The sequence below is a fragment of the Gymnoscopelus braueri genome, assembly GCF_963280865.1.
Source record: "Gymnoscopelus braueri genome assembly, chromosome: 9".
Classification (NCBI taxonomy): domain Eukaryota; kingdom Metazoa; phylum Chordata; class Actinopteri; order Myctophiformes; family Myctophidae; genus Gymnoscopelus; species Gymnoscopelus braueri.
This window is the reverse complement of record NC_137610.1, coordinates 32,254,585-32,271,708: the sequence shown is the minus strand read 5'-3', so window position 1 is coordinate 32,271,708 and position 17,124 is coordinate 32,254,585. Positions and strand designations below refer to the sequence as shown.

At 41.5% G+C, this 17,124-nt stretch overlaps 2 protein-coding genes across 2 annotated transcripts; one reads left to right on the top strand and one right to left on the bottom strand.

Moving 5' to 3' along the window:
• Positions 1-258: 258 nt before the first annotated feature.
• On the bottom strand, positions 259-3,792 carry LOC308092406 (high choriolytic enzyme 1-like; the record flags this gene model as incomplete). Its single annotated transcript, XM_080438275.1, has 7 exons — positions 259-385; positions 525-606; positions 961-1,139; positions 1,656-1,773; positions 1,867-2,019; positions 2,220-2,262; positions 3,724-3,792. 7 exons carry the CDS (start codon positions 3,790-3,792, stop codon positions 259-261), a joined length of 771 nt encoding a protein of 256 aa, XP_080294401.1.
• A 3,962-nt stretch (positions 3,793-7,754) lies between these two features.
• LOC308092276 (G2 and S phase-expressed protein 1-like) lies at positions 7,755-15,194 on the top strand (the record flags this gene model as incomplete). Its single annotated transcript, XM_080438124.1, has 11 exons — positions 7,755-7,776; positions 7,879-7,939; positions 8,445-9,135; positions 10,416-10,548; positions 10,990-11,400; positions 11,708-11,777; positions 11,897-12,094; positions 12,581-12,722; positions 12,998-13,168; positions 13,922-14,032; positions 14,924-15,194. 11 exons carry the CDS (start codon positions 7,755-7,757, stop codon positions 15,017-15,019), a joined length of 2,106 nt encoding a protein of 701 aa, XP_080294250.1. The 3' UTR covers positions 15,020-15,194.
• Between the last annotated feature and the right edge of the window lie 1,930 nt (positions 15,195-17,124).

Here is a 17,124-nt window from a genome sequence, read left to right as displayed (position 1 = left end):
AATTAACACCTGTGATTAATTGTGCTGATTGGCTGCAGCACAGCTGTTCAGCCCTGTGTGTCTGTTCTCCACCTTGCAGTGATGTAACACAGCTGGAAAAAGTGTGTCCCTGAAAAGGGAATAGCCTTGAGCCTGAGGATAAGCTGGGTTGTAATAGCTGCATGGCAATATGCTAACAACTTGAGAAGGACAGAGGGTAAAGGAGGCACAGTTGGGATTTGATCCTACATCTGTTTTGGGTGTATCTGAGCTTACTGCTTAGCACTTGTACAGCCTGTTGAGCCTGTCGATGTCATTTCTGCTCATCTGAGAGGCTTTGCCAATCTCAACGTTCGCGTTGGGGATGGGCACCATGGTGGGCTGGTTGTTCTTGGAGAAGGCGTACCTGGCACACAAAGAACACACTGTATATTCAGCACACAAAGAACACACTGTATATTCAGCTGAGTGCTAATGGAAGACAGGCTGTAGCAGAAGAATATACTGCAGCATGAACAGTATTCTGACAAGAAAACATAACCAACTTGTGGTACTGCATGACAGAGTTGTAGTCATAGGCCGTTCCCTGGTTCAGAGTGTTGATCTTGTTGAAGTTGTGCTCCATGCCTAGAAACAAAGATAATTCCTGATTTATAAATGGTTGCGCATCGTGTCGGGCACAGACAAATAGCTGAACTACATACTGTGTGTGTGTGTGTGTGTGTGTGTGTGTGTGTGTGTGTGTGTGTGTGTGTGTGTGTGTGTGTGTGTGTGTGTGTGTGTGTGTGTGTGTGTGTGTGTGTACACGCAGGTGACCTGTAGTGAGTGCAGGTGGGATGGTGAAATCAGTATTTGTGAGAACATCAGCAGCTTGTGTGTGACTGCCTCTCAATTTGTCTGCATGTCTTTGATTATCTCTCCGTCTGAGCTATATGGTTTTAGGAGTAAGGAAGGATGTGTGCATAAAAGACATGATCTGACCAGACTGGACGTTCTTCAGGAGGACCTGGATGTGTCTGTCCCTGTCAGAGCGGGTCTGCTCATGGTTGAAGCCCAGGGCGTGGAGCAGCTCATGCTGCACGGTGTTGTGGTAGATGCAACCCCGACGGTCCAGGGACACCGTCTGGGCATTACCTGTACGACCGACGTAGGAGTAACACCTGCAACCGCCCGGAGAGAAAGGACATTTTCCAGAATATCCAGCAGGAAGCATAAGGAATTATGCGTTCTTGTTTCCAGTGAATACTATATGCACAATAATAGCCAATGAAAATATTAAATAGGAAAATTGGTCTCAAAACAGGCCAAACTGATTTGCACCTTGACGTGATGTCACGTCAGGGTACAATCCCTCCCATTTTTCAGTTCCAACCAACAAAAAAAATATATATATATATTTTAAAAAATTTTATTTTTTTAAAAAACTTTTTCCACACAGAACCAGGAGATAACATGCATACAAACTGGCTCAATAGCGCCCCTTGCCAAACAGGACAATGTGGTATTGCAGGTGAAAGTGCTTTATAAGCCAGAGAGAAGTTAGTTGGAATGAGTATATCTGAGGCTTGATTTAGGCTCAAACCTTTTGAAAAACGTTTGAGGGACATAAACAATATGATATTAAATATTATTATTTTTTAGTATGGACTATGAATTTAAGCATTCATTATCCTCACCCATTGAGAGACTGAATGTGGAGGTAGTCTCTCTGGTTGGTGCGCTTGACAAAGCGGATGCAGGAGAAGCCAGAGAAAGACTCAATACCACGCTCAATGACCTGGAGCTCTCTGGAGGCTATGAGAACAGTATTGGGTCAGAACAAACAAAACATTGTATGGATAAAGCCTTACAAAATCTAAACGTGTGTATGATGAGACTAGTACTTACAATACTGGTTCCTGATGACGTAGGGTATGTAGACCTTGCCGTCTGTGGATTTTCCCCACATGCAACCACGGGATGTGCAGGGATCAGCGTTCCTCTCATTCTCATTCTCGTAAGCGATGTCATCCACAATGTAGGGCTCATCCTCGGTGTGTACTATGGAGTTAACAGGGAGCCCATAATGCTTACTTTGTTGTGTGCCGGTGCGGTGTCATGCACTGAAAATAGCAGACCTACAAGCTCACACTGTCGCGATCAGTGCCTGTAAATCATAGGTTAAATGTTTTAGTATCCCTAAAGGAATACAGACACATCATACTATAATAATAAATAAATAATAATTAATGTTGCCTCACCAACATCCTTGTTGGCCTTCCACAGCAGTTCACCGACAGACAGATCCTGGGTGACCTACGTTGAACAAATTGAAGCATTCATTATTTCTTTATACCAAAACTAACACTAAGACTAAAATATAAACTAATAATTTCATTAAAGGTGGTGTAAGTGACATTCTTTTCTGTATAATAAATAAGTAAATAAATACAATTGTAAAAAGTTAACCAGTTAAAGCTCTATATTCGGATACTAATAAACATTTCTAGACTGTTTGTTCAGTAACAGGAGTCATCTTTCCAGCTCTTTAGGAAACAGGAAAAAACAGGTCAGGATACCAGTTTTTCCAATCAGGATAGAGAATCCCACAAAGATCATGTATCAGCTTCAGTTTTATATCGTTCCAGTTCCATTTTTATTTGCTAATTTTTTGTGTTTGTTTCATCACATCCAATTTCACTGTGTCCTGTATGAGTTCTCTCTCCTGATTGGATAGAATTGGTATGCCAACCTGGAAATGCATTTTTTGTTTAGGAAGACTTGCAGACCCCTGATAACAAACACATACTGTGGCAATGATTGCGAACGCAGAAGGAGGCGCTACGCCCAAGTGGAGCTTACTATGAAACCGTGCTCGGCTTGTGTGTGTGTCTGTCTGTCTCTCTGTGTGCAGCCGCGCCCCCATGTGACTCACGCTCTCATTGGCTGCTGACAGATCTCAGAGTGGAGCTTACTAAGAAACCAACCCGATCGCCCCCCAAACACGGTGAAATAGCACGGATTGACAAACGGCAATTCCGTGCATAGATGACTAGGAACTCCGAAACTCTGTGCATAGGAGAACCATATCCCCCCCCCCATTAACTTCAATACGAGGCGGAGGCAGTCACGTGACTTTCTCTCTACGCTCTCCCCATCACGGTGAAATAACACGGATTACAAGTCCGTAAATACACAACATAACAATTTAAAAAAGACACAAAAAAAATGTGCCCTGCGTTCGCTTCCCGCGCTCGCACGTCTTACTTGTTGCTATTGGAATATAGTTACTTATTTTTATTTAACACTTATTCTAACAAATAAATATCACTTTACCACCTAAAACAAAATAGAACTGCATGTAAAATCATCTTTGTTTTGCTGTCATGCATTCTTTCATTTCAGAGTGATGTGAAATAATATTGTTAATTTTCCACTCAAGCAGCTGTTGGTCTACAGCGGATAAAATGTGCTTACTGTTTGTACTCACCGAAAAGTTCCAATATGACAGCACAAAGCAGGGTAGAAAGAGAAAGTCAAATGTTAGTAGGTGTTTACATCATGAAGACAGCACAGATGGTGTCAAACAAGAAGACAGTCCTGAAAAATGAAATATAGTTTACAATAGAATGTATAGGCCTACTAATAAAAAGATTCAAAAACATCACAAAGCACTATTTGACACATACAGTACACGAATGGTTGCCATGCTGCTGCCTTAAGTAAAAGTACTTTGAATCTTCATCACACAACACATTTCCTCACCTCTTCCTCGGCCCAGGCAGAGACAGCGAACAGGGCCAGGAGACCCAGGATGTACTTGAGGGCAACCATGTTAACAACCTGTAGGCGAACAGTGTCGGTACTGTGCCAGCCGCTAAGCAGCTCCTTTTATACCTGTCACGAACATATACTATGTTGCATATCTTCTGATAAGATGTACTGTACGTACACTGTGCCCACATGCCCACGTAGACTACCCCTGGAGGGGACAGCTGTTTATTGCACAAAGATACCCAGGATTATGATATAGTTTGCAGTCAATCGCCAAGTCAGTGGAAAATGAAGCAATATGTTTCCCTCTGTTCACTGGTGTGGTTTTCTGACATGCGAATAAAAAAGCCTGTTCTTGTGGAGCAAGAACACAAGTACATTTTGTATCTGTAGTTCCCGAAAAAATATATAATGAAACTGTGTGTGTGTGTGTGTGTGTGTGTGTGTGTGTGTGTGTGTGTGTGTGTGTGTGTGTGTGTGTGTGTGTGTGTGTGTGTGTGTGTGTGTGTGTGTGTGTGTGTGTGTGTGTGTGTGTGTGTGTGTGTGTGTGTGTATAATCGCCACACAAAAGTGGTTCTGCTGTCCTGTGACTGAACTCTTTTGACCAGGTCACCCTACTCGGTGGTGCTTCCTGTTACTACTGGACTTTCAGAAGTGGTGAGCAGCTGACTCAACCTTGTGAGACATCTCATCTCAGTCTCCTGACATACAGCAGCCTCTGTTTCCCTGCCAAGTGTAAACCTCAGTTAATATGACCTCTGACTTCCTATCTGTCTGTCTGTGAGCACCTAATCTCGGACACCGCTGGACCGATCGGTGTGAAACTTTTAATGCAATATCCAACCATCCCCACATTGGAATTGCATGTTGAGGGGCCTTTCTATAGAGTGCACCTCCATAACCGCTTTCACTTGTTCTGCATAGGGGACGGCACAAACACGAACATTTGCACTGTCTGTGGTACAAACTCTATATTCCCCCGCAGCTTCCTTGTGTAGGCCTACTGACGGCTGCACCCCACGACTGACACAGACCGGCATGGCAGAGATCTGCACACTGAGAGGGCATTTTCCTGATTTATTATTACTTTTGTTTTACTCCCTCCATAGAGCACTTTGAACTACAATATTGTAGGAGGTACGAATACGATGAAGGTTGTTAATATCAATTATATGACCGTTATTGATTTATTTTCCTGGATATGATTCTGTGAACTTGTGCACCACATTCCTGGTCAGTTATATTCATTTAAACTGAATGCAGCGGTCCGGGCACTTAGGCTCCAATGTAGCCTGACATCCCATCGCGTTCCCAGTCCCGTTCCCGATGATCCATATCCACTAAACATGATAAATTAAAGCAGAAAAGCCCCAAAATATATATATATATATTTTTTATAAAAACTCAATGGTAACCCAAGTCCCAGCGTGTTCCTCTGTACCACATTACTCCAATCCTATTCCTGATTGTAGTGAAGTTGTCCCCCCCCCCTTTTTTTTGAGCAGACTAACCATTTTGCACCAAATGTCTATCAACCACCCAAATAAGATGTGGCGGAGTTCCGCAAGCATATAATAATAAAATAATAACATTAGCCAATATAATCACGGCAAAGCTCACCCTCGATATTGCGATTATACAACAGTTACCATTAGAATGACACATACAAATGTATGTGGGGCATTTCGCTTTCAAAATAACCTTTTTTCGAGTGTTATCTCTGTTATCCTGGAAATACATGGGGTCTGACAGAGACAACGTGTCCCTGTTTACTCAGCCAGTCAGGTGAAGTCCCATTTAGATGGTTGTAGGCTAGACAACTTTTCCCAAACTGAACACATAAAGAGAAACAAAACGTAACTGTTAGCGCGTTATCTCATTGTAACTAGATATCCGATAGAAATTCATAATTTTTAATGTCAGATTTAGCTAATACTATGTCTGAACTTCCAGTGGTGGAAAGTAACTATGTACTCCAGTACTGTACTTAAGTACAATTTTTAGGTGTTTTTATTTTATTTTAGCTGAGTATTTCCAATTTTCATACTTCTACTTCTACTCCACTGCATCGCAGAGGCAAATATTGTACCTTTACTCCACTACAATTATTTAAAAACTTTTAGTTACTAGTTACTTTGTAGATTTTGATTGTTATCACAAAACATACATTTACCACTTCAGCCTTATTTAAACTTTGGCTATTTGAAAATAGCCGATCTACAAGCTCACAACGGGTCACATCACGACCCGTTGTGAGCTTGTAGATATTTCCAAAATATTTGAAAACTTGTGAAATGGGACATTCTGCATAATGAGCACTTTTACTTTTGGTACTTTAAGTAGCCTATATTTTGATTCCAACAACACTTTTGTACCTTCACTCAAGTAAATTTGGAATACCAGACTTTTTCTTTTATTTCTACATTACATCACTGTGAACTTCCAAAATATGCGGCCAAATACATATAAATTTGGGGGTCCTTGACATGAAAGGTTTGAGAACCATTGGGATAAGGGAGTTTGTCACACAGAGGCAAGTGGTGGGTGGCTGAGATTAGGAATGCTACAGTTGTAAAAAAAAAAGAAAAAAAAACATACATACATATAGGCTAAAACCGGCTAAAACTTGGTAGGTCGGAGGTGTCATAGAGTTCACACCATAGGGTTCACACAGTCTGCCCCCTCAGCGCAAACGGTGACGTTTTGTGTATGTTCCATTGCTGACTGTATCTATGGACTACATTCATAGAAGTATAAGACTACATTACCCATAACTCTCCCAACCAACACTTCCGTAAGATCATTGATGATTGTTTCCAGCCAATGGCGAAACACGTTTCACGCTCAAAACAACGCACTAAATTTGAAACATTTGAGGTTGTTGTTTTGTTTGTTTGCTGTTTGGGACGATTTTATGCGGTAAGCTGCATTCAAAAATAAACGCGAATGTATTAAAGATTTGTCCTCAGGTTAGAAGTTGTCTTGACTCTTGGTCGATGTATACTCAACGATCATGTGTGATTTGTGTGTGTGACTGTCGTCTTATCGTGGTGGATAAACAATGTTTTGGCGTATGTAGCATTTACTGCTAGCAGCAGACTCACTAAACATATGATTCCGCCCTAGCAAGAAGATGACCAATACAAATAATGACAATGATGACATTGACGCCAAACAATGTTAGGCGACAATTTGTCTTTTTGAGATATTTATGTTTTGTTTTGGTCAGCCAGCCCAGCTGTAGCTGCCCTGTCTGTTAGTAGGCTACATTAATAAGCAGAGATGTGGGATGGCTGGGTGTTCTGTTAAATACTAGCCTTGGATCAAGACTCATACATACAGTAGATATATTTTTATCGAGTCTGACTTTTACTTTCGTATCTATGATAGTCTTGGGCTGCACCCCTCCCCCCCTCAATTGTCACTGGACATCCTCGCGGAAATCCCGTAAATAAAGTGCTGACCCTGTAGCCCCGGATGTTAATTTGGCATTCGGAACCTGTGTTCACTGTATTAGTCCGTAATTTTCAATGGATATATCATATGTTTTAATCCCGTCTGCGTCGGATTCTGTCGGAAGTTCCCTGGTATTCCTCAATGGGCGGTAGTGACGGGGCGCATCTGGTGAAAGCATGTTTACAGTCACTCTAAACAGGGGTGCAAAAAATGGCGTTTGGCCACAGACTGGATTGAAACGCATATTTATTGAAAAATTAGGACTAATGCATTGCACAAAGACTCCGAATGCCGAGTTAACATTTGGTGCAACCGGGTAAGCACCTTATATTTTGTATTTGTACATGTTTGAAGAAATACGGACTTAACTGGTGAAAGTCCAGGGCACTTGGGGGTGCAGCCCAAGACTATCATAGATCTGTAAACATTGATAAAATGCATGTATGATAAATGATCCAAGGCGGGCTCGGTGTTACTGTTACAAAATGTAAAATGCTTTATTTTCTTAACATGAAGTTATTCTGTCTCTTTTGAATCAGCACTTTACACATTGCTGCCCGATCAGGATGGATCCCTCCTCTAACGCCGGTAACATTGGATTAATCCGGTTGTGTAAACTACAACTAATTTATTTAGCAGTCAGTCTGCGTGTTTTGTGTAGTTTGAGTTAAAGCTTGTCTTTTTCCACAGAAGACTTCTACACATTGGCTGAGGAGAAGTTTGATTTTGACGTTTCACTGTCTCCTGCAAGGTTGGTCCTTTCACATGATAAATGTTATATAACTAACTTAATTTTGCTGCCTGCATATTAGCCTCGTAATGAGACTTTTATGTAAACATGTTATGGAATACTATATAGAGATAGATGGATGGATCCATCTATCTCTATATAGTAGAGAAGAGTGTGCATGCGCAAGATGATGTTTGGAGTAAACTGAAATACGAGGCTTCTTTATTAAGTCATAAAATGGGATACAGGTGGGCACCTCAATGTTAAATTGGTTCTTTTCAGAATACAAAAACATGTATATAAATGTAGTCTATGATTTGAACATCACATCATTATCAGACCTAAAGTTAGCCTTCAACTTATTTTTTATGCCCCAAATGTCTGGCTATCCACAGGTTTTTTTTGGGTGTGACTTGTGGTCTGTCTTTACATCAATTATCCCACTGTAACACTTGATGGTTAGGTCAGTGTCACCCAGGTATACTAAATCACTGGTATATGTATACTGTACATCCCCTGTTTACAGTTCCAGAGAAGATGAAGAGGATGAAGTATTTGTGGGTCCAGGCAAGGGAAAGGTTATCTGTGTCGGGTTGGAAAATCTGTCCAGGGAGTCCAGGGACACTGTCAGCAGTGGGCCTTCTGTGGGTGAGGAGCAGATGTGGAGTCCTCTCCCTGGAGATGATTTTGACCGAATGTCCAGTGAAGCCCAGAAACTAGCTACTCGGTTAAAGGAGGACCAGCAGCCACACACTGGACAGACAGACGGTACTGTGCCTGCTGAGAGGCAAGGCAATATGACAGATGACTTTGTGCAGGACACTGGGGCCAAACTGGATATGTTCAGCAAGCCATTTAATCGGGTTCTCAGCCCAATTAAAAGGGAGACATTCTGTGTACAGGACAGTCCCTTAAAACAGCTTCCACCCGCTATCCAGAAACGCTTGCTGAAAGGCCGCAGTAGTACTAGCAGCGTTGGCTCAGGCGTTGGTGTCAAATCCACTCGGGCTCGTCTTAGCACCTCCAGTCCTGCTTCTGGGTCTAAGACTAAGACACAGCCCAAGATGGCACTGCGAAGCAAGGCAGGCCTGGGCACCAGTGGGCTTCTCCCTAGCAAGCCGGTAGTGCCAGCCGCAACCTCTGCCACTTCACTGAAGACTGCAAAGACTAGAGCAGTGCCTGCAGAAAATGCCTCCAGACTGGCTCCATCAAGCAAAGTAAGAATATACAAGTAAGACGCGCGAACGCTGGAGGCGAACGCAGATTCGCCTCGATCTCCAGGCTTTTATTGCTTAGTTTTGCTAAAAAATAAAAGCCTGGCCCAGCGGGTCGGTGTACTCGGAGGTGGAAAGACTGGTGATGCGAGGTTACTCGGTATGAGGAAGTGTTTCATTTCGCAACCAACCAGAGTGCAGTGGGCGTCGCTCGTAATGTTGTGTTAACGGAACGCAGCTCGAAAATAGTGTGTGTGTGTGTGTGTGTGTGTGTGTGGGTGTGGGGGGCAGGCTGTCTAAATTCCTGCACTCTGGCGCCCTCTACTAGGTAGTGCATGAACACAGACACACCGACACTCACAAGCCGAGCAGAGTTTCATAGTAGGCTCCACTTGGGCGAAGCGCGCCTCCTTCCGCGTTCGCAATGATGTCTGTCTTTTTTGCTACCACTAGGGGTGTACACGAGTAAAAGAGTGCTCGCTTGTTAAACAAACCATAAACACTTAAGATTTATAATTTTTTATCGTTTTGATTGATGCCATTATGCAGTCATCCTTGTTTCTGATGTGTCGCCTTACTGCCCTCTGACGGTTTCCTAAAAAAGCCATGGCTACTTTGACTTGATAAAGAAAATTGTAAACGTTGGCAGGTAGAAGTAAAGTATCTAAAAAGTCCTCAGTGTTTTCCTCTTTACATGCTGCTTCGCTTGGTCAAAAGGGGGAAACAATATTTATTTACTCCATTTAGATTTATACACTTTTTACCCCTGATATCCAGCTGCAATATTTACAGTGCACAGTTCTGGAATGATCAAAATGGGATCTTGCTAAAACAAGATTTCACTTATATTTTCCAATTATGGCAGCGTAGACTTTTTTTTTCTTCAGACAAGTCATCTCGTTAATTTTGCTATCTGACCAGAACTCTTACCTTTTAGTGTCATTAATAGGGGTAGGAGTTTGATTCTGCCTGCTTTCAAGGACTGATTCTGGACCAGCACTATGGAGTCTCAAAAGCACATTTTCAGCAAGTTGATAGCTGACTTACCATGGGATAAGAAATACTGCATTATTTTAAATTACAATTACCGCAATAAAATGTGTACATTGAATTTTGACGGCTCATGCTACCAAGATGCACTCAAAACAGCAGATGCAAAAATCCCTTCAGGTGGACTCAGCCGACCCCCTTGCTTGATTAATATATGCTGTTGGTCAAGACTGTGTGGGGTTTTCCTGTCTGAAATGAATTCACATTTGTAATGGCCCATATCATGTTTACAGGTTGGTTTGAGGTCCAAAGCACCGCCTCTTCAGACAAGGGGAGTGGTACTAGACAGGAGAAGAAATACCTCTTCTTCCTTTTCCTCTGGGTCTAGTGTCAACTCCAGCATGTCTATTTCTCCTACTGGGAAAGGTAAGGTCTCTCCATTGTGTATATGTGGCTGAAAGAAGGTATGCTTATATAAATAGCCATCATGTATTGGCTGATTAAAACAATTAAATGGCCACAATGTGACAGAGAAATTGGCCAATGTTTTATTTATTACTGTATACTTCTCACATACATTATGTCTAGTAAATGGGCATGTTTAAACTTGTAAATATCAGGCAGACAGTTGTATTTAGAGGAATTTTTAGATGTTTTCTTAAAATGTTGACATGTTATACATGTCAAACTGATGGAGGTATAGTTGTAAATGTTTTGGTATTTGAGTGTTATCAAATCAGTATTCTCCAAGGTGTGAGCAGCACAGGAATTCTACTAAAGTCAGTTCATGGGATATAAATCCTGTTGTCTTTAGTGCCATCTGGTGTTCACCAACAGTATCATCTTCTTTGGCTTTGACCATTATAGGAAAACTCAGCACTTCTATGAACACAAGCATAAGTGGTCCCAGCAGCCGTGCACCAACTAACATGAGCAGACTTGCCAGCACGAGTGCTGCCAAAACTCGCCGTTCCACACTCATTGGCAGAGCTGCTGATCCTCCAGCCCCCCCTACAGCCACCACTGTCAGAGGTGCACGACGGTCCATCTCAGTAGTCCAGTCCCGGAAGACTTCCGAGACCGACCCGACCACGCTCGTCAGGTCCACACCTGTGAAGAGAGCTGTACCAAGTACCCCCACCCCATTCCAACAGAGCCCAGCCAAGCGTGCCAATGTCTCTGGTGTGAACTCCCAGCAACTGGGCCAGTGGTCCAAACCCGTGGCCTTCATCGCCCCTACTCCCAGTACTCGGCTGAAAGGACTCAAGCGATCTGATGGTGAGTTTTGGTCAGTTTCACTCGGTACGTCATATAGAAATGGAATGTATTGGAACTATTTTTTTAAAATCATATTTCAATGTTTTGGTGATCAAATTCACTGTTGCACCACCAGCCTAATTTGTTTTGTCAAGTTTATTTTAGTTACCAGCTACAGCCAAGTTAATTTTAAAGCTTTTGTTAGGACTGTTATTAATATGTATGTATGTTTGTAGTTTGGGTACCTTCTACTGTACCTTGCACAAGCATTACTTATTTAGTCTTGTGTAACTAATAGCCTTATGATGGGCCTTTTCTCCATTTGTAGTGGTTCAATCCCCAGACTCACTTAAGATCATGAAACCAAAGAGACTGAGGAGTGCTGGCAGTTTGGACAGGTATGTGTGTATGTACTACTGTATGAAAAAAAAAACTTCATTTATGTCTTGTCTAATGACATTTGGATGTTTAAATGCCCTCAAAATTCTCTCCACTGACTTGACATTTCTTCCTCAAGTCTCCTGCAGGAACCAGTGGTCCCAAATCCGCAGTTGTTCCACAGGACGCCCTCCATGTCTAAAATAAGATGTCCATCTGCCTTACCGACCCCCGTCAACCGGAGACTCTCTGGTATCCCCGCTATGACCCCTAATAGGCTCCCTGGGTCTGGCCCTGTTGGCACATTCGTCTCTGCTAGGAGGACCCGTAACCAGAGGTGAGATGATAACCCGGGCCTCATGCATGGGCGTTGTCGGTCAGTATTGGATCAATCTGAAAAAAAAAATGAATTATTTATTTTTGTCACCACCTCCTTTTTTGAGTAGAAACAGGAACTCTGTTTGGCTTCTCCCCTTTCTTAGTCCACTTCCTCCCTGATGCTTCTGTGTTTATTCCTACTAACAACCTCATTACATGTTTAGGGTGGTGGTGCTCATTCTGCTGTTGGCAGAATCTTTCTTGAGGGATTAGGTCTTGGATTAGTATTGCTAGCTACTCTGCAAGAATAAAAGACCTGGTCACCAGTGGATTTCACTGAGTTAAGAATTAATATTAATGGTATACTTCATGCAGAGCACGTTTCAAAAGTTACTACTGTATATATTTTAAAGTAGAAAATGCTGCATTAAAATGATGAGTATAACAACTTGCATTCTCGCACGATTTTGGACTTACCAGTCTCTGTACCTCTCCCTGTCTTCAGCCCTGCTCGGGTTGAGTCGGCAACCTCAGAGGAGGAGCTGGTCTTCTCACCAAAGATCCAACCATTCTCTGTGGAAAATGCTGCTCCAGCAGGTCTCCAGACAGACATGCAGAATGAAGCACTGACTTGTGTCAAAGTGCAGGTAAGGCAGGGTTTAATAAACGGGTTATAAAAAACCTTGAATGTTATTGAATTTGGTTATTTTTACTTCCTACTACAAGAATGTGCTTGAATCTTTGCAGGATTTATATTATTACTATATAATGGGCCATAATCATTGTGATATAACATAGATTCTTCACATACTGTACATATTATAAGGATACGTTTGGCTTTTAGATTGGAACATATTTTAGTGCTGGAAAAACTGACTGCATCAGTTTGACTTTTGAGAACTAATACAATTTCTGTCAACAGAGCCCGGAAGTTGCGCAGGAAGTTGTAGAGTACCCTGAAGAGAACCAGGAGCCTCCGCAGGAAGTTGTAGAGAACCAGGAGCCTAAGCCAAGTGGAAACCTGATTGATTGTCACTCTGCTGAGGAAGTGATCTCTGAAGACCATGGAGCCAAGACACTGGAAGGTGTTGAGGTAACTGATACATGTTTTGAGCCATGTTCATTGTAGAACTGGGGCAACTGGCCAACCATGTCTATACACGAATCCACGGAGCACTGCCCTGTAGGTGGCGCCGCCATTTCTGCGGTGTCAGACTCAATCAGCTGCTGCTGCGGTTGTGTCCGTCTGTTGACCGTTACTCTTTACCTGCTTGGCTGTTGGAGCAGCCATAAACTACCGGTACACAGGTTCGTCCCGATTTTCTGTACATCTTTGTAAAGTTAGTGTTAGTAAAAGTTTGTAAAAAGCAGGTAAAAGAGTAACGTGAGCAGTCAGTGACTGCACTTGACTGACACCGCGCAGCAGCAGCTGACCGCAGCAATGGCGGCGCCACCTACAGGGCAGCGCTCCGTGGATTCGTGTATAGGATCTATTTTGATTACAAGAACTAAGTCAACCATGTAACGTATTTCACAGGTTCTGGATTTGTTTCCATATGCTATGGCTCGGTTTCAGATAAGGTTCTCAGAACCTCATTTGGGCCCTGCTCAGTAGGTAGTTCAAACCCTGATTTCTGGGAACCCATGAGCAAGTGGTGCTGTAGGTCTGGATCGGTCAAGCCAAGGTGACGGCATTGGAACCAGAGGCTAGAGAAACACGACACTGCCCATTTTTAAACTTGAGCCCTATTTGTAACTTTGATAAGAGATCAGTGTGTGTCAGTATTGCTGTCGGTAGAATTGTCTTTTGTTGCCATTTAAAAATTTTGCTTCATGTCTTACCTAGAATTTGCTGTTGGATGACCCGGTTTCTTTGTTTAAACCTGAGGATAAACCCCTCATTGACTTGTCCAATACTCCAGACCTCATCAGGACATGCAAGGCTAGTGAGATACAGGTGAGGAATCGTGGAAAAAATTGTTCCTGTAGAGCTTTTATGTTTTTTGTCTGTCTGAATTTGTGTTTGTAGTAACATCTGGGATTGTTTTGAACATAAATGTGGGTTATATTCACATACATTATTAAAGAGCTTTGTATATGCAAAATATGCTATTAGCATATATATTTCCATCCCAAAATGAATAAATATGCAGGTAGACTAAGCACTAAACAAAGCTATTACAGCCACAAAATACTGCAGATACAGTAAAAAACGGACTGATACTGCCATCCTTAGAGCCTTGCCATCTCAGTGGAGCAAAACATTCAAAATGGCAGAATTGGTTGGGTCATATTGTAACCAACTCATTACATTTTGAGGGCCTCCATGCAAATGGAAACTTTGGCTATGGGTGCTGCTTGAAGAAATGGCATGGAGTCTCCAAAACCGTTATCTGAGGACCATGAATTTGATTAGCAAGAGTTTCATGGCTATCTAATCATTAGATGTTGAGATATCTTGTGTACAACTGGACATGAGGACGTGGCCCAAGAGGAAGTTGTCAGCACCCGGCCACTTCGGGATTACAAATGGTGTTTAGAGAAAACACATTTATGTGGGCTGGGTATCGGGGAAAAATAAACCAGTCAAAGTCGAACAATATGTGCAGTAAGACTTGAATGGACCAACATTGCCTATTCTATTTTTTTTTTTAGATTGTTTGATGCAACATTGACCTGCTACTTCAATGTTCCCAGATTAATAAAATCAGTATGTGATTTGTAATTGTGCGTGTTGCTAGCTACATACAGTATTGTACGCTCTGCAGATAATTTCTGACCATTGCCTAACATATTAGGGCTGACAAACCATGTGTAATTGATGTGAATGTTTTACTTCTCTAAACAGTTAATTGATCTGACCTCTCCCCTGATCAAATGGAGTCCAGAAGACAAGAAGGAGAATGCTGTGACTGAGGCTCCCCTTATCAACTTTTCTTTTTGATAAATATGGCCCACCAGTGCTACAACCTACAACAATCATGTCTACTGATCTTAAAGTGAACGCGGTTTGTTTAATTTACTGCATATTATGATATATTTTTGTGAAGTTCTTATGGAACAATTTAACTGTGATCACCTTGCTGCTTTTTGTCTATATTAATAAATGTTATAAGGCGGTGTGTGTAGAAGTGAAGAAAATGTTTTAAATGAATCATTAAAGTTTGTATAATGGAAACTCACCTTCATTTATTTTACAATGAGTGCACGGATTGTGTTCACCATCCACTCAGTTCAAGTTATGGGGAGAACTGGATTCAGTCCAATTCTGATGATTGTGCTGTTGTGACTCACTCAATCACTTTAGTTGTTTCTATATGTAGCAAGATATGTAGCAGTTTAACTTAAGTCCTATTAAAACCTTTTCAAAATAGCCATCTACAAGCACTCAAGTGTTGTGAGCTTGTAGATCTGCCATTGTTGAAAGCTCCCTGATGGCTGGCTCCCCTTTTGCAACTCTCTGGTTGAAAGACTATTTGTTGATACTATGCATAGATACAGAATTGCCAACTGTCTATTATTACTTAATACAACGTTATGATGATGTTGCCGTAAGGCATTCGAGTTGGCTTATTGCTTTGAGAACCATCGAACACTTTAGGCCTAGCCTGGCTCCTGCCCCTGAATCGCTAGCCACGCCAATGAAATAAATATATTCTGGCTACTTACTTTAGGCCTACTGCTGTCACTAAACCAGCATCACAGACATTATAGACGGTCCATAAGGTAAACTAAATATTGGTCTTTATTTGCAAAAACCATACACACACGTTTCAAAAATGAATATCAATCACAGTAAGCACATTTACTTTTGAGGATGTTAACAGATACTGTATGTTGTACTTGATCAAATTGTGAAATAAAAAAAAAGGATTTTCACACATACCGTATATATAAATATATATAAACACACTTTTAGGAAGACCATATCTATATTACATTACAAAGAGTGGAGTTGTGCTGTCGTAAGATGTTGAAATGTGGCACAACATTTTACCTGTCAGTTGTTTCATGCAGCAACCTCTTTGCCTAACGGGCTGTGTGCCATAACAGCGGATAAGTAGCCTTATTTTTAAAGTGATTGTGTATCATGATCTGTGCCCTCAGCTGACTGTACCTGTATACATTACAACATGAGTATTCTGCATCATCAGACAGAATTCTGTCTAATTATGTAGCTTGACTGTATTATAACCAACTGTGCATCCAGCTTTTATGATGCACTATAGATATGGTCTTAGAATGTTTACATAATACGATTAATCTATTAACCACTTGAACCCTAGCATCCCTATTCTGGGGAATACATTCACCTACAATAGATGATGGGTACAATAGCTACAAGGGATACAGGATATGTGGGCACTAGGGACATCTGGGCACCTCAATGTAAAATTGGCTATTTTGTCCAAAATGTAAAAAAAATTACTATTAGAAAAATTGTCTTAAGACCATTTTTCAAATATTTTATTTTGGACAAAATAGCCAATTTTACATCGAGTTGCCCAGATGCCCCTAGTGCTCACCTATCCAGCTCACAACCTGTCACAGCGTGTTGTGATGGGGTGTCTAGGGTTTAAGTGGTTAAGAGATGGACAAATCAGTTAAACCCTCATTCCACCTTCAGGAAATTATGAAAAAACAAACAACCAGCCAAATAAATAAAAAGTTATTCCTCCCTGTTCTTTTGCCCAAACCAATTAAAAGATGCATTTTAAACCGTAAATTACATCATCCAAAGCAAATGCACAATGGAGTTCAATTGGTCCAGAAAAGGCAAATTTCATAGCAGACTTGCCAAAAAAATAAAAATAAAATCTACACCTGATGGTTATACAACCCGGCTCATTATCCTCTGTTGGTGATGAACATGATTGACCGCTCTTTAAAAATATAGTATAAAGCTATATTTTACAGTATGTCAAATCATTCTAAAGTAGCTTTACTGCAACAAAGAACCTTGTCCTGAAGGTCTAAGACTCTTAAAAGTACGTTCTATAATTCACATAATTGTGGTATTTCAAAAAGTAGACATGTCAGTTTCTCAGC